The 24470-nt window shown below is 35.3% G+C and overlaps 1 protein-coding gene and 2 pseudogenes across 1 annotated transcript; 1 reads left to right on the plus strand and 2 right to left on the minus strand.

Moving 5' to 3' along the window:
* Nucleotides 1-5952: 5952 nt before the first annotated feature.
* Nucleotides 5953-21388, minus strand: LOC149227359 (ALA-interacting subunit 3-like). The gene is made up of 8 exons (XM_089375488.1): nt 21304-21388; nt 19830-19888; nt 19524-19598; nt 19258-19383; nt 18992-19062; nt 7233-7533; nt 6568-6857; nt 5953-6016 (listed from the first exon to the last, which is right to left on the minus strand). The coding sequence occupies exons 1-8, from the start codon at nt 21386-21388 to the stop codon at nt 5953-5955; spliced, it is 1071 nt and encodes a 356-aa protein (XP_089231614.1).
* LOC149227360 (transcription factor bHLH146-like) lies at nt 7631-8865 on the plus strand (annotated as a pseudogene).
* A 1495-nt stretch (nt 21389-22883) lies between the features above and the next one.
* LOC149227361 (xanthohumol 4-O-methyltransferase pseudogene) lies at nt 22884-23535 on the minus strand (annotated as a pseudogene).
* Nucleotides 23536-24470: the final 935 nt, after the last annotated feature.

Raw genomic sequence — 24470 nt, forward strand, 5'->3', positions numbered from 1 at the left:
AGTACCCAGACTACCAAGGCCCATTTCTTTTTCTCCTCCCCCTTACCCCAAAGAAAGTCTTTTTGAATGATTCTAAATTGATGCAAGACTCCTTTTGGAGTTGGAAGCATAAAGGGGGGGATTGATTGAAGGGCAACTTTTGTAAGCACCAGTCAGCCTGCCAAGTTCAAAGATCTAATGGTCCATTTCCTGGTCTTGTCCTGCATCTTGTTAATCACTGGCTCCCAGATACTCTTGTGCAGAGGTTTGTCAGTAAGTGGAACTCCCAAGTATTTGGAAGGTAGCACATCTCTTTGAAAGCCCAGAATTCTGGAGATATTCCGCTGAATAACAATATTAGTATTAAAGAAGAAAATCTTAGATTTGGAGAGGCTTACCTCTGTACCAGCTGCCATGGCAAAGTTACTTAGGATTTGTTTATATGCTAGCACCTCTTTGACCATGGGGATTCCCTGAAGCATAATGTCATCTACAAATTGCTGATGGGTCAAAGCCTGTCCAGTCTCAGAGAGTTTGAGCCCCTGGATAGTACCCACTTATTTAGCATGCTTGATAGATCGACCAAGTCCTTCCATCATGAGGATAAAGAGAAAGGGGGAGAGAGGATCTGCCTACCTGAGGCCTCTTGAAGGTTTAAAAGTTTTAGATGGAGAACCATTAACCAGAATTGAAAAACTAGAAGAAGTCACTAGGGCCATGACCCACCTAACCCAGTTGTGGTAAAATTTGAAGGCTAGAAGGACCTTCCTGATGTAGTTCCAATTCAACTTATCATAAGCCTTGGCTTGGTCCAGTTGCATAATCATTTCCGCCTTCTTATTACTTAACAATGAATGCACCACTTCATGCAGTTGGATGATGTTATTTAGAATTTATCTGCCCTCCACATAACCTGTTTGCTCCACAGAAACCAGAGTGGGGGAAGGGGCTTGAGTCTGTTGGCAATTATTTTGGATATGATCTTGTACACCACATTGCATAAGGCTATGGGTCTGAATCTTTCTGGAGTCAGAGCATTGTCTTATTTGGGGATCAGAGAGATGAAAGATGTATTGAGCACCTTCAGAATGGTTCTATTCATTCTGGAGTCCTCCACGACATCCAAAATATCTTGCTTGACAATGTTCCAGCAAGCTTTAAAAAAATCGACATTGAAACCATCAGGGCCAGGCGCTTTTCCATTCTACATTTCTTTGATAACCTCACTAACCTCATCTTCATTCATCGGCCTATTGAGATTGTAATTATCTTCCCTTGTTACTAACTTAGGAATGTGCTTCGTGAAGTCCCTGATAAAATGATCTCTATCTAAGATGGTCTCCTCTGCGATACTTCGAAAGTGCTGAACCAACACAGCTTCTATGTCTTTATGGGTATTGAGTAATTGACCTTCAGAGTCCTTGATCGTTGATATCCTTTTATGCGACCTGTTCTCCATAGTGGATCTGTGGAAAAACCTTTTGTTTCTCTCCCATTCTTTTAGCCATTGAACCCTTGATTTTTGTCTCCAAAATATATTCTCTTGTTCACATAGATTCTCCCAGTCTTGATGAAGCTTGGTGGCTTGATCGTTCCTTGCCCTATCAAAGCCATCCGTGATAAGGGCTTGATTGAGTTCCTGCATTTTACCTTCGACAGCTTTTTTCATTTCAAAAATATTGCCAAACTCATTCTTGTTCCAATCTTTGAGTCTGAGCTTGATATGTTTCAGTCATTTGTGTAGTAGAAACATTCTTGTACCTTGAATCTACAGATCCTCTATCCACCATTTAGCAATGTTGCTGATAAAATCTCGGTGGGTGAGCCAGAGATTCTCAAATCTAAAAGTTCTGCTCTTGGGGGTGCCAATGCCCTAAACCTCAAGTTGGACAGGCCAATGGTCCGAGCCACCGAAGGGGAGAATTCTTACTGTCATATCCATGCCTATGAGAATGAGGTCCTCTGAGATAAGGAATCTGTCTAGCTTTGAGGCTACTTGAGACTCTCCTCCTCTCTTATTGTTCCATGTAAAGAGGCCATTACTCGTATCTGTGTCAACCAGCTTCATGTTGTCAAGAAAATTCTAAAATTCTATAGAGTCTTTGCTTAAAGTATTGGTCCCACCCTTTTTCTCCATAAGAGATTTGATCATGTTAAAGTCCCCTCCCATTATCCATGGTATTTCTGCGTGTCTATCTCTTAGTTCCCCAAGAGAATCTAAAAGCCTGAGTTTATCATCAACAGGCTGAATAACCACTGATAAATAATTCCTAAATGCCTCAGCATCTATTATGCCAATATTTTGGGGGTTCCAAAGAGTAAGGATACCTCCTGCTATTTTATCTGCTTTGACTTCTAGAAACTCATATTTATTAAGCCATCTGTTGTGCATCTGCTTTATTTTTTGAATGGAACATTTAGTTTCCTGGATAAAGATCATGTCCGAAGCTTCTTGTTTCATTCTATTGTTGAGTAACCTTTGTTTCCTTTTACTTCCTAGACCTCTGATATTCCAAGATGTTAGCTTCATTATGAAATATTTGTAAAGGAGTAGTTGGTTAGATATTTCATCATACCTGAATCTATCATTAGTTTTCCACATTCCATCAATAGCTCATTTAGTTTTTTCCTGACCCTTTTCCTTCTTGGATTCCTGGGAGCTAGTCCTGGTGTGGTTTTCATAATTTTCACCCCTTTGTTGCCCTGCATTTCTGTGTGTCTTTGTCCTTCCATCTCCTTAGTCTGGGTTCTCCATAGGAACAATTGCTGCACTTTGTTAAACTCTTTTTGAGGTAATGAGTCAACCCCTCCCATGGTCCCCTATTTCAAGCAGCCTTCCAGATCTAGGTGTTCTCTGTCAAGAATATCCTGCAGTTCATGATCCTCCATTTCTATCTCACTCGGGGTCATTTCTTGGTCCCTTTCTAGTTCCTCGTTGTTCAACATAGTCCCTATCTGTTTATTAGTATCCTGTGTTTTCACACCATTTTCCTCCTTATCTTTCTCTCCTTGGCTTTCCTCCATTTCCTGATCTACCTTTGTTGCCTCTTCCTCTTCTTCTAATACTTGGAACCTATTTAGGCTGGTTTGTTGCCCCTCTGTTTGATTTTTATTGGGCCCACTTTTACCCCCCTTTCCTCTATACCCCATTTTGTGAAATCTTTCAGTATTTTTCACTGTGGTAGCTTTACTTTTGGTCTCTATTTTACTAAGAGGGAAATCTCTAAATAGGTGCCCATGTTCATGGCACCTTCGACATCTGAAAGGAATATGTTCATAATCCACGGTTTGCACCCATTCTTCATCAAAAACTTCCAGGATGACCTCATCTAGTAGAGCTCCAAAGAGATCCATCTCCACACATATTCAGGTGAAGGAAGTGTATTTTCCCCTTCTGGTAGCCTCAAAAGCTTTGACAAAATGCCCTAGTTTATTTCCTATTGCAGATAAAGATTCAGTTTGCCAGTAATCTAGAGGTAGGGAATAGAGTCTTACCCAGACCAGGACCGAAGTGAAAGTCTCGCGTTCTGGTATGAAATTCATCATCCAAGGCTGCATATAAAGGCCTGCAGCTGCATAGAAGTAGGGCCCTCCTTCAAACACCATGTCTTTGTCCTCTATATTTGTGAAGACTACCGTGAAGAAACCTTTTGATCCAAGATGTAGGTCTATGCCTCCTTTAGGTTTCCAGTGGTATTTAATCCATGCCTGCAGTGCCTTCTCAGTGGGCCATAATCCCATGAATTTACAAATAATAGCATAGGTCCACATGTGATCCCTGTGCGCCTGCAGTGTAGGATCATTTAAAAGTACTCTGGGTGTGACCTCAACCTTAGGCTTACATGGACCCTTTTTCGTTTTGATTTTTGCTTCCTGGTTTTGTCCTCTTCCTCATTTCCTTTTAAACTGTTGTCCTCCCTTGAATTGATCAAGTCCTGCGCCTCGTCAATGTTCCTTTTCCGTTCTCCTGAAAGACTTCTAGCCGTCTCCAACGATTTCTTACCTCGACTGGCTACTGCTTGTCAGTAGGAGGGAGTGGAGCTCCCCACTTTGCGCCCCTCCATTGCGTTCAACTCCTGAATATTCTTGAAACCCTAGTTCTTACCAGTTCCGCTCCTTCGCTCCCAAAACACCTCTACGCTGCATGAACATCCCTCGTTACAAAGACAAAATTCATCCAATAATGTATAACTGAATTTAATTTAGTTTTAATTTGGTTTAAAATGATCAATCAAATTCAAAAGATTCAAGATTATATTGAAGCAACATCGGGATGAAAAGGATTTTATTTTTAAAATTTTGAAAGGGGATTCTCAAGTTGGCTAACTTGGGTTGTGTTAAGACCTTAACATATAGGGAAACAATTATTTTTCCATTTTATATATGGTTGGTATACTGGCCAACTATCATTCTTAAATAGTGAGCTATTTGATATGACTAGATAGTTGTCTCTTTTATTTCAATAAACATCTTATAATGCGAATTTTTCTCTTTTACGGAAGCTTTCTTTGGTTCTGTAGGGGTTTCTACTTATGGAATGTTCTTTTCTCATTATGAGAACAAAGCTTTGCAAAACCCTTCTCATTATGTGAGAGAGAATGTATAGATCTAATATATCTTACTAGCTCTTGTTAAGCACTTATCCATTCCAAATCTCAAATTTGCATGCTTTCTCTCTCATATTGAAACACACATGAACTTTCCATTATAGATCCCTAACATGGATTGAAATTGTTGAAATTTGGGTAGCTCGTAAGATATTTCTCAATGGGGAAACCCACAAAAAGGAGTTTGTTGGGAAAAATACCCAAGTGATTCCAACCTAATAAGAGTTGGTGGTTAAGTTTTCTTATGATTTCCTTAGCATGGATTTGGAAAGCTTGACATGTAATGACATTATGATAAAACTACCATATGTGCTCATACTCTCTTAAGGGTTATAGCAGTATAACATTTATACGATTTTTATTCTCCTAAATTGCTAAGAGAAGTGATTTATTTTTATTGTAGTATAATATTTTATATTAATTTGTAAGGTTGAAAGTATAGAAACAAAAAATGTGCATTAATTGTTTAATTTATAAATTTCTATAACATAAAAAAAAATATTGAAGTTTCATCCTTAATAATAATAATAGTAATAATAAGGTAGTGGCCAAACCGTACACCAAATTGATACATGATATCCTTTGGTTTTTGAAACAAAAAACAAGTAAATTGACTACTAAATTCTATAGATATATACAGCCTTTACCTTTTTATATTTAAACCTAATATCTCTTAAAAAACACACATTCATTTTACATTAACAATAAATAAAATAAATTTATATATAAAAATTAAAATATTTATATTTTAAAACTATATTTATATTAAAAATAAAAAATTCTCAACAAAGACATCCAACATGCATGGTTGGTTGAAATAAATCTACAAAGAAAAACTTCTAACTGCTTAGTCACTCAAGAATGATTAGTGGCCTTATTTTTCTAAACGCAAAGGCACGATGTTTTCTTCATTTTGATGACCATGATCATGAGTTAAAATGATCCTATAGGTGCTTTCTCCAATCACAAACTCCTGCATTGCATATAATTTTTCAAATAACATTGACAATATTTTTGCTTATCTGATTTGCTGTAACGAATCTTTTCAATATATATGAATTGAATACAAAATTTCAAATCCACAGTCTTCATATTTGAAACTTGAATGGCATGCACATATTCTTTGGGCATCTTTATGAACCTACGAGCAACAGATTTACCAAGCAATCAAGCAACAGATTTTGTTGTTTCTATATTCATAGAGGTACCCAAAGCATATATGGAGGCTATATATGTTCAAGGTTTGGTGAATCTGTTAGCTCAAATTTCATAGAGGTGCCCAAAACCTATATGCATGCCATCATGTATGTTTCAAATATGAAGGATACAGGTGAGAGAATCTGGTACTACAACTACAATGACTTCGTCAACTAGACTTTTCCTCTGGGCTGTTGCTGCTCCATGATAAATATGCAGTATCGCCCAAAGGCCTGCCAACAAAAATAATCAACATTAGCCTCCTTACCACGCCAAATGTTGTGAAACAGAGATTAAAAGAATCCCAGCATCTTCTCCAGCAAAATTTCACTTAAAATGGTAATCTGGATCTAAGTTATTAAAAGGTTATTTTTATTTAAATTAATAATTATTTTTTCTATTTTATTTAGATTAATAGCTATTCTTATTTCAATAGTTTGATTTGAAGAATATTCTAGAACAATTAGATCTAAATAATTGAAAAGTAATTCTTTGTTACAAAATATTTTAGAAATCTACCACCAAAATTAAATTCATCTAGCATCAATACTAACTAAATAAAATACATAAAATCCTATAGTAATTGAACTAATACCTATAAACAAAAACATGATAATTAAATTCATCAACCTCAATCCTACCTAAATAAAATCCTTTAGTAAGTGGAAATTGGACTAAAATTTATATCGAGAACATGTTCAATGCTACATCAAACCCATTTTGACCTACATGTACCAACATTAAGTGACTAGCATAAACTGTACCACACACTAAAATCACGTACCTTCCCTTCTTCATATGCATAAAGAAGAAGACCATCGCCAGAAAGATGCAGAGACCTCCAACAGTTAGGTAAGATATCCCGAGAAAGTTGTTCTTCCCTCCGAGGAAACTGGTGGTAGAAAGTACAACCTTCTTCGTGCCACCAAAAGTATAGGTATTATAATTATTAAACAAATTCACTGTAATGCTATCATTTTCTTTGAGGTCCTCCTCAATCCGTCCATACAGCTTCCTGAAGGTTGGAAGTGCTGCTGGTCGCATCCACACCATAAGATCCTCTTGCCCACTTAACTGCCATGCTCATCCAAACTAACCAGTAAACAACAGTAATCACTAACTATGTGTTTCTTTTATCATTAACAATAGCCAAAATTCAATGTTTTTAATAAACAGTTGGAAAATTTATGATAAGAAACTAGCTATGAAGACAAATTTTTATTTATATTAGTGTTACAAGTAATTTGATTATTATCTATTTTCGGTATAATTAATTCATAATTAACAATAATAAAATAGAAATGAAATCGTAATTAGGGTTTGGATGCTATTGTTTGCAATGCTATAAAGAATCAGACAAACATAGCCTCATATTTACAACCCCTTAAACGCAATCAGTCAACCAGCCAACCTACTTTTGTAAAAGACCTAAACAAGGATACTACTTACAGGGATAGATGAATTGAGAGTAGCACCCCCAATCAGAGTTCCATTCTGAAAATTCGTGGGAAAAACGTTCTTTCCATATTTATGTTCACGATCACTTTTCCACGAAATATATTTCCTGTTCACTGTCAATGATATGCCCCCTCTGGAGAAGTTGTAAGTATCATTGAACAAACTCCAAGCTATGAGGCCACATGGAATAATTGAGAGATTATTTCCAGTTGTTGCTTCAGGGTAACAACCTGATGTGGTATTCCGACTATCGGAATAAATTAGCTGATGGTTATTTATGCTGCTAACGTACCTGCAAATGTTTATAATACATCAGAAATGTCATAGTCAACAATCAGTACAGCCATATAAAATCACAAAAGGGTTATTTCATGGGGAAACTTTTAATCATGTATGGATATTCTGTTGAGGAGTTTTGGAACTCCGATTGTGTGGGATCACTTATTAGAATCTTCTATTATTATTCTTGCAAATCAGACTGTTCTAAATCTTATTAGAAGCTTCTATTATTATTCTTATAAATTAGATGGTTGTAAATCTTTTTAAATCAAGTGCTAAAGTTTATATACATTATTTGTATAAATTAGATTGTTATAAATCTTTTTTAATCAATTAATGAAATGAATTCTCTTAAAATCATATTCTGTATGACTACATTGAGTTTCTGCTAGCTTCTTTACCGCATAATATTTCACATCAGCAGATAAAATCCTGGATAAACAAGGTTGCCAGGTATGTTAATAGGTTGGGTGCATGTTTGACTTTGGTAGTTAGCTTACAATCAGGAAAAGGGAGAAATAAGAAAAATGATTTTGGACTTCAAATTGTATTAGAAATAAAGGCTATTTCTCTTGGACATATAGCCCCTCTCTTTTAAGAATTTTTTAGGTTTTGAGTGGTTTTCTGTTTTATCTTAGGATTATATATATATATATATATATTTATTTTTTCTTCAGGTTTTGATTTATTTATTTTGAGATATGTCGTTTTTTAGGATTATATATTTACGCCATAAGGAGTTTCCCTTTGAAATGAATTGCTCCAGACGCTGCCGTGTCCTATTGTTGACTGTGGATTTGTGGTGTTAGACGATTGAATGAAGTGTGATCGTTGATCCAACACTGATCCAAAACTGAACGGTTAATGAGGAAGCGGGACGGACGCACCGCCAGCAAGCCATTCGTTTCGCAGCTGACATGTGCTTGGCTCGCACTGCCAACAAGGGCTCTGCCTGGACTCGAGCTCTGAACCTCCGCCTCATGCGCAAAAAAAGGACCATCACGATGATGAAGCAGAAGAAATCCTCCCTCATAACGCTGGCGAGAAAAATGAAATCGACATCTTTCCATCGAAAATGTTGTAATAATGTTGATCTTGAAACAGGCGGCCAGATCATGGCGCCATTGACAGAAGACTCCGGACTCTGCAGAAGATTGTTCCCGGCGGCAAGAAAATGGAAGTTCATACACTTTTTCAGGAGACCGCCAACTATATTTTGAATCTTCAAATGCAAGTTCAAGGTTTGGAAGCTCTTGCAGATTTCTACACTGCGAATTCTGCAGGTCGTGTGGTCGAGTCTGCCCCGCTACAGGACCGATCAGCATCCTGCGCTGCACAGGTCTGATATGGTATATACACGAGCTTGCTTGCTTGTCTGTATAATTTTAACTATGCAGTGTATATATGAAGGCAACGAGGATGTAGCTGGTTGTTACCTTGGAATGTTTCTCACTGTATGGTATGGTTGTATAAGGCCGATAAATTTACTCTCTGTAAAGGTACTGCTCCTATTTCTTAATATCTAAAAGGGGTGAGGATTAAATATGGAAAAATGGCCTGCTATTTTACTGAACACCACACAAAGAAGAGTATTGAAATATGGAAAGAAAGGGATCTGAGACGAGCAGAGAAAGAGGAGCGCAAAAGAGCTAGAGGCAGACTGAGAAGTCAATCAACATTGTTAGAGTGGCTCGTCGTTGCTGTTCCATGAATGACGCCGAAGAATAAAACTCGCTCCCACACAGAACACCAATTTTTTCAGTCCGCCTCTTGTCCTCCTCAGCCCTTATGACGGCACGTCAGCCCTTATATATAAAGGTGCGACGATGTTTACACTGCAAACTGCATATTGATTTTCACATTTGTGTGTTTTTGAAATTTGTACTTTGTGCTCGTAGAAGCGAGATATTCTATAAGATGTGTACTTCGTGCTCGTAGAAGTGAGGTATCTGCTTAACGCTGTTTGTTTTCCAAGTTTGTTTATCAGAATGTTTCAATAGATACATGTGAATCTAATTTGGTATCTATTTATCAATAGATACATGTGAATCTAATTTGGGATGTATTTATCAGGAGATCAAAAATAGGGTTTATAGATGTATTTTTTTTAAATTTTATTTATATTGGATTTTTTTTTGTAATGAGAATTTTTGTATTAAAAAAAAATTGCTACTGGAACATGCTGCTAAAGCAGTATATAGGAATGAAGGTTACAATTTTTGTATTAAAAAAATTGTTATTAGAACATGTTAAAAATTCTTCAATAAATGTAAAAGGAAGAGGACAAAAAAACCATACTTTTCTTGACAAAAAGAGAGCAGGGGATTCAAGACTAGATCTACTGAAAATTAAATAATTGTTTTTTGAGTACATGAATAGATTCTTACAAATTGCTTGCACAAGGTAATATAAAAATAAAACATCTCTAGAATTTAAGTGAAACCATCTTTTTACTAGATCTGTAGGAAGATCAAGACACCAGATTTTGGAGATTTCTTACTTTGATATTTTCTATATTTTATTAATGGTTAATAACATTGATTAATTTTTAGAACATTTGAAAAAAAAAGATTACATATTTTTCTTCTTTACTTCTTACTTCTTTTCTAAAAGACTGTTTTTGTCCTTTCCTTAGGTGAAACCTCTTCCTCAACAGGTGAATTGATGATCTCTGATTGCACTAGATCTGGAACTGCCTGATCAAAATGGGATATTGAATTAATCATTCAACCTTGACTTCTGCTTCTGTAGAGTGCAGAATTCCAAATCTATTTCTAGAGGGAGAATGGAACTGCGTGATCGAAATGGGGTATTGAATTAATCATTCAACCTTGACCTCTGCTTCTGTAGAGTGCAAAATTCCAAATTTATTACTGGAGGGAGAATGTTGGTGAGACTCAAATCTATTAGAATGAGGCCTTTTGTGTTTCCTTGGAATTTGTTTGAATGTTCATTGCTATTTATTAATTTGAGAAGATGACGATGAAATAGAAAGAAGTTGAGATATTATAGTATTTGGACAAATTTTTGTAAAACACATACTTATCACAAAAATTACATTTGAAAGGAACTTGCTCATAATCTAGAACCTGAAGATGACTTGGACCCTCCAAGTCAGCTAAATTACCTTTGGGAGTTTTGCAAAATACATTTCAACACAAATTTTGGCATGCTAGAAGTTGTATTCCTTGGACTGTAAACTAGTAATATAGAAGGTAAAATTACTTTTGGGAGTTTTGCAAAATACATTTCTAACACAAATTTTGGCACATGAGAAGTTGTATTCCTTAGAATGTAAACTAGTAATATAGCGGGCCAATTTGTCGATAGATTTAAAAATACCAAAAAAAAGGGGAAGATATGAAAGGGGGAAGATATGACAATTTGATCCCAGCAGGCGTAGAAAATTTCTATGTTAGGATTAAAATTCAAAGTCAAATAGATGAGAAACATTTTCCTGGAGTCTATGAAGTAAGGCTCAGATCTGAAGATCAGATCTTTGTCCTCACATTCAACAATAAAAGCATGATATCTGTTTCCACAGTACAGAGTACCAATGAGTTCATGATCTACCTAATTGTTAGAAATCCGTTCTAAAATAGAAGTATAATTAGGGCAAAGGCGGATAACCTTACCCATCAACCCTTTTTTCCTTGAGAATTTTAACATTCTCGTTGACCGCAGAAGAAAATTCCAAATTAAGAGAAGGAATTGTGCCGGCTCCTTTTACAAAGCTACTTAGGTGAATCACTGAACCATGGGGCAGTCAAAGACCACCCAGCAAAGAACTCTTTAAATCAACAACTTTGATTTGCGGGCGAATTCTTAAAACTCAGCCATCAACCAGTAAGGACACAGTAGAAAACACAAATCAACAAAAACGAAACTCGCAAACATAATAAATCCTCAGTCATGGAAAAGGAGTCCTGGAATGAGCGGAAGGCGGCAGCTGAGCTAGCAAACGGAAATTGCAAATTCCTGCAGCAGCTGAGGGCGACGACTAGGATTACCCTAGCCGCTTTGTCGGGCTCTTTTTTTCATTTTTTGGTATAGGTGCTTATCAGATCCTCCCCAGGTTAACATGGATGTATTCTAATGGATTTTAATGATGTAGTTGGAACTGTAATTAACTTTTTTCTGTGCAATAAGTAAAATGAGAAAAGTAAGCGTCTTCATATGGCCACTTTGTTGAAGCGAGCGCAAGTAGAACAATCCTTTAACGAGACTCGTTGATTAACCTACCGGGCTATTCATTTTTCCCCTTTAATCACATCAACAACCTTTCTCCATAAACTTGTCGGCTTTAAGAGATTTCTGAGCAGAATTTCGCCCTTTTTTTAATAATTTAAATTTAAAAGAATGACAGTTATAGATGAAAATGAAAACAATTGCAGCCTGCTGCTCATAGAATCTTTTTATTGAAAAATTGTTATGCCCAGCTTACTCATACCTATTCCTATAGACTTGGCGTGTATATTGCCTAAAATACTTGTTTAACCAAAAAGCTACCACAACATAACTAGCACAAAAGATTACAGAGAATTTGGCCCTCGAGGGGCTTCTTCATTCGTGCCAACGTAAGAGTCTGCACCGCATGCTTGACTGAGCTCATATTCACATCGAACGAGTCCATTTATTGGCCTCGAACACGACAAACTCTGCAGATGGCTTGTAGGGGTGCTGAATCTCTAAAGTCACTCCTTTGCACATGTTGGACCGAAATGAGAAGAGGTCTGAAGATTTTCCATAATTCGGTGACCAGAGTATACAAGAAACCCAATTTGTCTCCACCCGCTTATATTTCCTCTTGTGAGCATGCATACAAGCTCCAAAAACATGCTCCCATTCATTAGATGCCAACATTTGGATGGCAGATTCAATTGCACACTGATCCCTAACACAGCTTTCTGTCGTTGCTTTGTATTTCCAATCTCCTTGCCATCTGGTCCATTTGCAGGATGCATTTGCCAATTCGCATTGAGCCTTATAAACATCGCATTCACACAGGACACCACACCCTGCTAGACTGGAAATGAACCATGATGGCATCTATGTCACAGCAACACTGAGATAGTGCTTCTTCAACTTGTGACCCCTAGAGTGCAATCTGAAACTGATGCCCTTTGCTAGCTAAATCAATAATGTAATGACTAGTGAATTCACCAGACTTCTAGCTTGCTTGACAGAGATCATCAATGCAAAACCCCAAACTCCTAATATCAGAGGAATCTGACTTGAAGGGCTAACTAATACAATAAACCCAGCACCCAAGAACTGGGCAATAAAACCACATGCAACAGTCTTCCTCATTATTATACAGTTAATAAATCCTATTGTTAGTGAGTATGAATGTTGAAGTAAAGGTCTCTGCAATGGCTTTAACTCCCATTTCTCACTTGCGTACTTGAACTAACAGTCTAACACTTGGGGCAACAAGACGTACTTGTGTATATAGTAAGGTTATTTCATGGGACAGGAGAGAATGCCGAGCAGCCCTCGCTGTCGTTTATATGAAATACTCTTCTTAAAATGACCGACGTACTTGTGTATATAGTAAGGTTATATCATGGGATGGGAGAGAAGGCCGAGCAGCCCTCGCTGCCGTTTATATGAAATACTCTTCTTAAAATGACCCCCAAATTAGTCCCCGACTCCGCCCTTGAATTGAGACCCCCATATTGGCCCCGAAACGTTTATATCAATGTGTCGAAGAAATCAAGTCAAAGTCGGAATTACGGCAAGGGTCCAAAAGTTGAAAAACTCGTTAAAAAAGTCGGCAAAATTAAAAAAACACAAAAATATTCATTTATTTTTTTATTTTTTTTAACATCTAGAGTATTCACAACATCAAATAAATGCATTTCCACATAAACATGTAAAGAAAGCTAATATATAATATGTATATGAAGTCTAGTGCTACATCACATATCAAAATAGTGAATCAACTCCTGAATCTTGAGTTTTGTCCGAGTCTCAACTCTTAAGACAGCAGACTTTTTGGGTCAACTCCCGATAAAATCGGGCATATAATGAATAAATCATGATTTTTTTGTTTCTGAAAAAGTCTGCAAAAAATCAGAGGATTAAATAGTTTTGTTGAAAAAATCGCAATTTTAGAATTTAATCCTGATTTTTTGCAGACTTTTTCCACATTAATTACTTTATATGAAATCTGCGATTGAATTGAGGGTTTGGCCCTTGAATCTATGATTGAATGGAGAGTTCTTAGGGCCTGAAAGACTTCAATTTTGATAATATTTTTCTTTCTCGGATGAGAACTGTGTATAGGAATTTTCAAAATCTCCTATCATTGCTTGAACTCTATGAATGAGTCGATCAAGACATTTTCTTGTGGAGACATTTGACAATGCAAATTTCAAATTACAATGGTGGAATCCCCACCACTGTTACACATGTTATTTCCCCAAAAATCTCCTATCATTGCTTGAACTCTATGAATGAGTGTAGCAAGACTTGCTTGAACTCTACAAGATGAATTTCTTGTGGAGACATTCGACAATTCAAATTTCAAAATACTATGGTGGAACCACTGTAACACATTTTATTCCCGCTGCCCTAAGCAGTTCAAGGCCTTGATAAACTGCCAGTTCCTCTTTCTCACCATTTGTGGCATGACCAAGCCTCTAGGCATAATCAAGTCCCTAATTTTCATTGATCCAATGTGATCACTGCCACCCCTTCTTCCTCTGTACAAACTTTTAGTCTTTCCAAATGGTTAGTAGTTCACTTCGACTCCTTATAACTCAGTTTTAGTCAACTAACCAGAAACAGTTTACTCTCTTACTCCAAAATTTAATTAATTTTATTAATTATATGCAGAAGTAACAAATTTGTATATTTTGATGTTTTGTATTCTTTTCCTAATTTTTAGGTCACCTTATTACAGATTTGAAATATTGACCATAGAGTAAACACGAATAGCTCTGTCATATATGTGTAGGTTTCACGTTTTATGAGAGTGACCAATCTACTGTTGCTTTTTATTTGGGATTGAATGCAAAACTATAATTTGAAATATTTGTCACAGTTAATACTATAATCCTTTTGTATCATGGTTAAGAATCTTAATATAAGGTGTTGCATAGTTAAGAAAATTAACAAAAGATTTTGAGGACTGATCTGCAATTGGAGAATGGGGGCATCCAATTGGCTAAGGGAAAAAGTATTAATCTATCTGCTACTAGTCGTAGGATAGCTAGTTATATGCGAACAATGAAATTTTAAGTTAATCCTACATTTTAGAGCAAAGTTTTCAAATGGAAGTTTGCGGGGTCTGTTAAAGTCGAGTGTTGTTCTTGCCCCACCATTGTTTGATTCTGCCAAGTGACATGTTTGTTGATTCCTTAAGTAATTGCAACTTCTCTTATTTTTACTGTGTTGTGTTGTCTTAAATGTGTACCATTTAGTATGGTTCCATATGTCACAAAAATGTGTATTTTTACTGTGTTCTCTTATTTTAAATGTGTACTATTCGGTACGTTTCCATATATTGCAAACACAGCTGATAGAAAAAAGGTCTAGATTTGTATAAATATTCTAATTTCAGACTAATTTATGAACTTTAATTAGGAATTTGCAACGATGTTTATATTATCATGCACCTCCTACACATCAAATCTAAGGTCAGTATTTATATTATCAAGCACCAAGAATGGTGAAGATTACGACAGTCTATTTTGAGGTTTCCGATACAGTCCAATTTACCCATTGTAATCTCATTATGATAACAATTAGCCAGAAGTTTAGTCCTGAAACCCAATACGACAAAGCTTAAGTTTGTCCAATAATGATTGTACATACTGGGAAAAGAACACTACTGCCTACCAGCCTTGTTGGTTTCTTAAAACTGAATAAATACCCAAATACCGTTGAATCTTATTTGGAAACTGATTGATGCTTTGGTAGGAATTTGGAAGTCTGTCTTTACACTGGTGACGCACCAGGGATGAGCTGGTTGGAAATCTGAATATGTTTGCTTGCTGGCACCTGAAGGCAAGGTCTGGAGTTCTTTTCCCTTTGGTGATAGTAGTTAATATTGTTTGCACATATTCCCCTCAGTGATATCAGAATTACTACTGTTTACATCTTTTTTGATTGCTATCACCTAAAGGCAAGGTTGGAGTTCTTTTCCCCTCAGTGATGGCAGTTTTAATATTGTTTTACATGCCTTCCCTGTCAGTGATGGTAGATTTATTCATCCTTCGGCTAGGGATTGAAGATCTATCCTGCTCCATAGTACTCACTTTGAATGGGGAGATACATGAACCTTGTACCTCATAAACTTGACCAATTAATGACTCTGTGGTGATCAAATTCTGGTAAGCCTCTAACATAGGGTGGATTCTGGACTCTGGAAAACATATGTATGCGTGCTTTATACATTTACCATTACTTCCAGTGCTCCTATGGCTTCTTTGCTTAATAAATGTCATTTTGACCATCCTTAGGGAGAACTTAGCACTTAATTTTAATAAAAAGTGTAATTTATAATTTGGACTTTTGGGTTTATATGGAGGATATATCCTAAAAATACTAAAATGGTAACACTTTCTAAACTCTTCAACACTTTCCAAACACTTCAACTTTTGGCTCTCATGGACTTGAGTATACAATTCGCACAATGTTCCATGTTGTCAGCCAAGTTTGCAGGTTGATACATGTTTGGTGATCTAGTTGCAGGTTTTTTTGAAGTTTTACATCTTTTTATCCTTTTTTCTCAAAAGAAAATACTTCGCAGAAAACCTTCTAAGTTCTAAGTACTTTCCTATGATCTGTGAATGGTAAATGAGGTAAACGTTGATCCTGATTCTAGAGTGATTCTGGAGCATAATATAAAGAGGATCAAGAAAGTCGAACTTGTAACCTCTCAAATTTGGGAAAAGATCTCATGTCTAGTTCATCTTGAACTAACCCCTGAGGCTCTACATTCTTCTACTCGTAAAGCAAGCATTCACAAATTTAGCTTTTCAGGTTTTTCAATTTTCATATCTTCATTTTTTGGTTTATCAATTTATGTTAAACTGCTCTCATTGTGTTTCATCATTTTTTTTTCTATTTGTTAGTGTGGCATGAATCTGGTAAACCTTTCCACTTGACTAAATAGAGTTTATAAATTGATGGACATGTAATTGGTCATTCAACGTTGCCTTGGTTCATCATTTGACCTTGTGTTAGATATATAAATGTTTGAAACATTGAAATTTTAAGTGATGTATATCGATGATTGCCTTGTCATTAGAATTTTACATGGTTCAATTTTCTTTTTCTTTTAAGTTTTAACTTATCTCTTTTGTTTTTGACTTTACTTTGTTGCAGAAACCTTTAGGAAATCACTCCTCTTAGATGTACCATCACTTACTTTAATGGGAATACCTTTTTATTTTTATGAAAGGCTACCTATTTATTGTGCTTGAACTATTTGACACCTTTGCTGACCTATTCATATTGGTAATTCCACTAAGTTCACAACTCTGGACGATAAGGAGGGGTGGTTTTCTTGTACTTTGTTGACACCAGTTAAATTTCATTTTGTCTATATGCTCTCCAGAATTTATCTGCAACATGTTTTCAGAACTTTATTTACCATGTTTGTTGTACCATCGATTTGCAAATGGGAAAAAATGTACCAATCACTTTGAAAATAAATATACTTATCACTTGTAATTGTTTTGTGCACTCCATGCAAATGCACACTATCCTTGACCGAAGAAAATGAGTCATTACCTGTATGTTTTGAGATTGTTCCAATATAAAATTTTCGAAGATTTCCAACAAACATTGTCTCCTATTTAAATGGGTGGTTGAAATTATTTTATGCAACACTCCCCTTTAATTACAAAAAACAAAAATTTAAACTAAGATATTTTCTGGTCCAAGTCTAAGCTATGCTTACAATTTAATTTTTTTTTACATCAGTTGGATTTCCTTTTCTTTTCTTCATTGCTTTAGCTTTGTCTTTTTGTTGTAAGCTTCAGATTTCAGTGTCTTTATTGGCTGGTGCAACTGTTCGATTGTTCCAAGTTGTCCATGCATGTCCTCTATTTCTTCAAAAATTGGCTTGTATGTAAATGACTACCACATGTCACCTTCCATAGCTTGCTCTTCATCAATTTGTTCCAAAATAAATCATAAAATATTTTGTCTCTCAAGGACACTATTGCATGGAAATTTCATTAACATTTTTATTTTCTACAACATCCATGTTGCCTTCAACATTCATTGTTGCAACTTCTATGAAAACATCAATAACACATGGTGTTTCAAGCCATGTTTCAAGAAGTTTTAGTGTGAGATTCTCAATGAATACATCAACCTCTTTTTCAATGAAGATAAGTTATTGTAGCATATGCCGCTAATCAATGCCAACGACATGTCCGTGTTTATTTCAAAATGATTTAATGTATCTAACATCATCTACAATATAATCTGAAAGATAACCCATCGATCATAACAAACCATAGCAGCTAGATTCTTTTAATGTCTTAAAAAAAACCAATGGATGCAACTTTGCGAGAGAAAAATGGCATTGCCACAGTAATATAAATCATAGCAGAGATCTTCATTCATATATATATATATATATATATATATATATATATAATGAGTATGTACTATAGAGATTTATTTATCTCAATGATAACTTGAGATTCTTCCAGTTATGACAAAAGAGTAAAATATTTAAAATAGAGCATGGACTATAGAAAGTAATATAAATCATAGCAGAGATCTTCATTCATATATATATATATATATATATATATATAGAGATATTTATCTCAATGATAACTTGAGATTCTATAGAGATTTATTTATATCTGAATGATAACTTGAGATTCTTATCCCACGCTGCATTCAGTGTATGTAAATGAAAAATTAATAGATCAATTTAATTTTAATTTTGACCGATTTGATTACCTATTCTTCCCCACTCTATGCTATTCTTACTCTATGCCTTATGGCGTTTCCTTTGCAACATAAGGTACAAATACTAGTTTAATTATAATGTCATTTTGTTATTAGACAAAATTAAGTTATATCGTAATAAATTAAAAACTGTTCTTTTCAGTTTGCTTGAGAGTGTATAATCATTTCAGTTTGTTTATGAGAGTAAGGCTCACTCATTTAATATATCACATTTGATTTCTTATCGAAATTAAGCCTATTATTATCAGTTCTCTTGAGAGTGTAAGGCTCATTCAATTAATCATTTTACTTTGTTTGACTGTGTAGGACTCATTCATTAATCTGTCAGCATTTATTTATTATCATTTGTTCTCTTCCTGGAAAAGGCAGTTTGCACTTTATGTTCATGTCACTTTTCAGATTTATTGCAATTTATACTCCAGGTTCAACGATATTGGATGTGCAAAGGAATCCCTACCTTATACAAAAACACACATGAGAAGAAGTATATACAACAAATGCATATTATTTCATGTATGCCAACTCACCGAAGATGGTTCTGATAGAAGTTATCAAGCTGGTAATATATATAAATTGGATGTGTCATATTCTTTTGCACCTGTAGAGTGACAGAAATATTCTGTTACATTTTCTGTAAATATTTGTAGTTATGATAATACCTTCACGTTCAGTAAGTATTTGGCACAGAGCAAAATTCATCGAGTGCTATCTATTATTCATAATTTTGAGATGAGAAAATTATGAATCTATAGAATTGAATACTAGCAATCAGGAACAAGGATGAACCCCTCACTTTTATTATTTGACTGCAGTTTTTGGGAATCGTACTATCTTGTATATAGGTCAGTTTGGCATCCTTATTAACTCTATACTGCAGAGGTAGGCAGTCTGTTTCATATTGGTACACAATTTCCACAACCTGAAAATGAAAAGAAATCACTGTTACTTTAAACATTAAATATGAAAGTGAAAAATGTTCTTTATGGGTCTTGTAGAAGTTACAATAAAACTTTAAATAGACATTAATGCTAAATTAATGCTAAAATAAAGAGTGCATACACTGTTCGATGCAATTAGAGAAACAACTCCAAGGGGGATGAAGATAGCTGCCACTAATATGAAGATTGCCACGACCTAAAATCAGATAATCACTTCAGGATGGCTATGCTGTAATGTATTCTTAAAAAACCCTTAATATCTTGAGAAGGCAATAAATAATATAAGTGAACTTGAAACATTTCCTGTATCGCGAGGATATAGATTAAGCAAAGTTGACCTAAAATAATCTCCGGCATTAATTGCATCACTGTATGCTTTTATGGTTAACAGCTAAGGAATATGATACTGTCACAGATGCGAACTTACCCATCCTAGTGTCAAAACTGGCTTACATCCAGGGAGCTCCTGTTGAGTGAATTTGTAAACTGGCAACACAAGAAATAGTAGGCCTCTTCAATAAAAGGTTGCCAAACTAAAGAAACTATATGGTTATAAAAGGCACTGTTCTATCATCCCTAGAAAAACCATGTATCACAAATTACACAATACCATAGGTTGGTTCTAAACTAAGAGAATATTTGGCATGCATGATTAGAAGAGAATATGTTGCATGATTTGAAACGAAGTAGATTTGAGATGCAGGGAACTTCACATTAATAGACTTTATAGTGAAGTGTCCCCTTCACAACATAAAAGGGGAAAGATCCTCGTATTAACTTTGAACTCATCTACATCTAGCTACACTGGAACACTCCAGATCGGTTTATCAATTTTAAAAATCTATGCCATATATACATCTACCCATTAACATCAACATCCAACCAGAACACACATCTAGCTATTAACATCAACATCCGACGGAAGCCAATTTTGTATAAACCAAACTTTCATGAATACTTCAGTGCTGTCAACTTCCTTATTGTTTCGACTGAATATTCAGAAGACATGTATTAATCATAATACATTCTTTGTGTAAGAGTCCAAAATCATATACAATCCACATTGAAATAAAAATAATGATAAACCGTTCAAATTAGAAATAAATATTTGATCTTGGTGTATGAAGCGATAGCTTGCCAAATTTTCCAAATTATGGTCTTCACAGATTGATACCAATTTTGGAAAAGTAAATATGGAAAATAACAACATGACAAGTAATCGTTTAAAATTGATTTTGAAAAAAAGAAAGCATAAAATTGGAAAAAACAACATGAATTGGAATTTGGAATTTATTTATTAAAAGTAAAAATATTAAATAAAAAGTTTTATAAACAAAAACAAAAAGTTTTATTATACGGTTAGAAAAAAGATTGGTATTATTATAGATGATCTAATTTAGACTTCTGTGATCTATATTTAGTTTTGAAGAAAATATTTAAGTGATAATCACATTCAGAGTCATTTGTGATTTATTGTCAAAACAAAATGAACCATGAATCACACTACAACAATGGAATCTAAATAAATCTTGATGTGATTTATCATAAAAAAAAATCATGTATATCTTCTTCCTGCATGAATATGGGCAGAAGTAGAGCAAAATTAAGTTTCATGCATATCTTCTTCTAATCAGTTAAGCAATGTAAAACTAGGTGGACTTTGATTGACAGAGATATACAGATATTCCCAGATTGAAATCTTGATATCTTTTTTATTCACAAAACAGTTTACAGAGGCGGGAAGAAATTATACAGATGATTCCCAGATTGAAATCTTGATATCTTTTTTATTCACAAAACAGTTTACAGAGGCGGGAAGAAATTATACAGATGATTCCCAGATTGAAATCTTGATATCTTTTTTATTCACAAAACAGTTTACAGAGGTGGGAAGAAATTACATATGGGTCGCCTTGATTGCCTTTTGGGTGCTGCTGAGTTCCCTCCTCCGTTTCCTCCGGATGTGGTAGCTCCATTTGAGTTCATCGATCTCTGCCAATTCTTTAGCAAATTTGGCTGATATTTCGGATGCTAATTGCACAGATCACAGCTTATCAGAAGAGGTAGAATGCATAATTGGCTGCATAAAACCCAGATTTATATAATTAACAATGATGGTTCACAAGGAGAGTCAGAGCCGAGGAATTTCCACATGATTTCAAAGTGGGGCGAGCCTTTCAGGCTTTTTTGTGTATTGTAAACCATGGAATACCTCTCTTGCTCTCAGGGCATGCACACGATGAGATAACGAACCACCGACGGCATAGACACCGGAAAAGGCTATGCTACGGTGCACACTGTCGCATGACAGATGCCATGACGTGCACGATGCGTTGACTCTAGACACAATTTTTACAAATTTCGTGTGAATTTGAAAGCATGGGGATTCGTTATTACTATGAATTTTGAAATGGTTTTCATTATTCAAATCGTAATACAGAACTACTTAGAGAGGAATTGAATTTTAAAATCCTTTTATAATAAAAAATGATGATTTTGTTAGGTCTCAATTCCAGCTCTACACCTTAGTCAAAATAAAAATAAAGATGGCTAAAAAAAGATTGCTATTAAACTATATTGCTGTGCTGTTGTCATTCTTAATCATTTTTGGATATTGCAAATTTTGTGTATAATGGTTATGGAACAAAGTTAATAGTGCAAATTCAACGTATTTAATAGATTGATTAACTTTGTTCCATATCTGGAATCAAATATTATTGGCAATTGTCTCAAAAGGTACAAAGAGAGGCCAATAGGATAATTAAATTGGAATTGTTGATTTTTTATAGAAAAGTTAATTGGTTTGTGGAAAACCTTGTTTTCTTGGACTGGATCATTGTGCAATTACTTTTCTTTAGATGTTTTGTTTATATCTATATTACAAGGAACACATTGAATGTCTTATTTCATTTTAGAGTAAGTTAATTACCCAAAATAAAGAAACCTCTATACATGGCCAAGCATATACGAAAAATACATCTCATTCATATGCAATACCAAATCCATCTTTTCTTTTCTCTGAGTAAAATTTCAAAAGCATGAACACATGCCATTTCATATGCACAATAAATCCAACTTCTGAAATTTCAATGCTTGGATGCATCCCATTCATATGCTACAGTAAACCCATATTTTCCTTAAATTTCGATCCATAAGCACATCCATTCATGAGCCATAACAGAACCACAAAAAATAAAACCCCCTAACCCATTAATACATTATCTACTCAGAGAGAGGTAAGACGAAAGGACAGCATTGTCTACAGATCCTTCGTGTCTCCGAAGGAGATGAGGAGCATCCCGTGACCCATTAATGCATTGTCTTCTCAGGAGTGTGAGGTAAGACTAAAGAAAATCTCTAGCTACGGATGCTTCATGTCTCCATAAGGCCTTGATAAATCTTCGTTTATTTTGTAAATACAATAATTTGATTGCATTTTAACACTGTAAATACTAAAAATGAGCCCATAAAGAGCAGATAATCAAGAAGGAAACACTTCAATCACAGACTGGAAATCAGGAATGGTGATTATTTTATAACGACCAAATCCACCTTCTAATAAAATCTTATTCCATTCTTTCTCTATTCTTTCCTTCCCACCAGAGCAGTGCGCCACCATTACAAGATCAAATACTAGAACTAAATTAGGATCCAGAACCGGCTTCTCTGTCTGGCCACCATTATTATTATCACCACCTCTGTGATTAGAGTCCAGCGCCACTACGTCAACAATAATGAGCTTCCCCATCTCCGAGATCGCCTTCCTGCAGCTCTTCAGTATCTTGATACAGTCCTCGTCGCCCCAGTCATGCATGATCCACTGATGACATCGCACAAACAAATTGTATAGTCAAAACGTGCTCTCAGCTCATTCTAATTGAATTACATGACAGCTCAGCAAGTTCAAAACTTACCTTCATGAATACGGCATCCGCAGAGGGCACGGTTTCAAACATGTCTCCGCCCATGTGCTCCACACCTATTTACATACATTTATATGTAAAAGATTGTTATGCATATATACCATTGATGAAGCAAAGGTGTTGTTAGTAACCTGGGAGATGGGGAGCAGTGGCCATGACATGAGGGAGGTCGTAGTTGATGCCTTTGATGGAAGGATAACGTCGCAGCATTGCCTCGATTGTCTCCTCTGCAAGCCTAGCCTCTCGAGGCAAATCAGAGAATGGAAGTCAAATTTTGAAAAGCTCTCTACAACGCTTCAAACCGACATTTCTATGTTTTAGAATGCTCGAGGGATTGTTATGTCGGCACCGCATCAGAAAGAGCTATTACTCCAAGATGCACCAGATCATGGCTTTGGGGGTTTGGGGATTAAGTTTGCAGAGATACAGCTAAAGAGTTGGCCGCAGGTAGTTTTAATTGGTGTATGAGGTATATAATTTAATACTAATCAGTGCTTGCCAAAAGCCAGGGAAGAAGAACAGTGATTGCCAAAAGACAGAGAAGAAGAATGGCAACAACAACTAGCAAACCAAAGAAACGATTAACTCTGAGGCCAAGAGTGACATAAAAGAATGGGAAAAAACAGTAAAAATATCTTCAAGAGTGACATAAAAGAATGGGAAAAAGCAGTAAAAAAATATTGCCATGCCACGGATATTTGGAAAAAGCAGTCACACTTCAAATCAACGATTAAAAGTGTCTCACATGATCGAACGGAGCAGAGTAAAATTGTTGACGATTGTTGATGCATAGGAAGGCCTATCGATCTAAAAATTTAGAAGAAAAAGTTAGATTAATTTTATTTAAATTTTTAGATATTTATAAGTTAAGATAAATTATTTTTTTCATATGAAAATGAAAAATAATTTTGATGGTGTCAGGTGAAGTTGTGTAAATTTAAAACAAAGAATCTTTATTTACAAATCACAATTTCAAGTACGCATAAAGGAACACATAAATGACACTGGTTCAACAGTATTACAATTTCTATAGAAATTTTATGGTGGGAACTTAATAGGGCCATTTACTTACATTCTCTATATGAATTATATAGAGAGAATTCAATTGAACCATTTACATATAATCTATACATGAATTGTATGGA

Source organism: Pinus tabuliformis, chromosome J (genome assembly GCF_031772625.1).
Source record: "Pinus tabuliformis cultivar Carrire ecotype Pingquan chromosome J, CPIR1, whole genome shotgun sequence".
NCBI lineage: Eukaryota > Viridiplantae > Streptophyta > Pinopsida > Pinales > Pinaceae > Pinus > Pinus tabuliformis.

Coding starts and splice junctions, on each gene's coding strand:
- LOC149227359 (XM_089375488.1), bottom strand. CDS start 21,388: ATGAACTCAAATGGAGCTACCACATCCGGAGGAAACGGAGGAGGGAAC. Junction 19,384..19,523: donor CTCTAATTGCATCGAACAGT/GTATGCACTCTT, acceptor TTTCATTTTCAG/GTTGTGGAAATTGTGTACCA. Junction 6,858..7,232: donor CTCTCAATTCATCTATCCCT/GTAAGTAGTATC, acceptor TGAGCATGGCAG/TTAAGTGGGCAAGAGGATCT.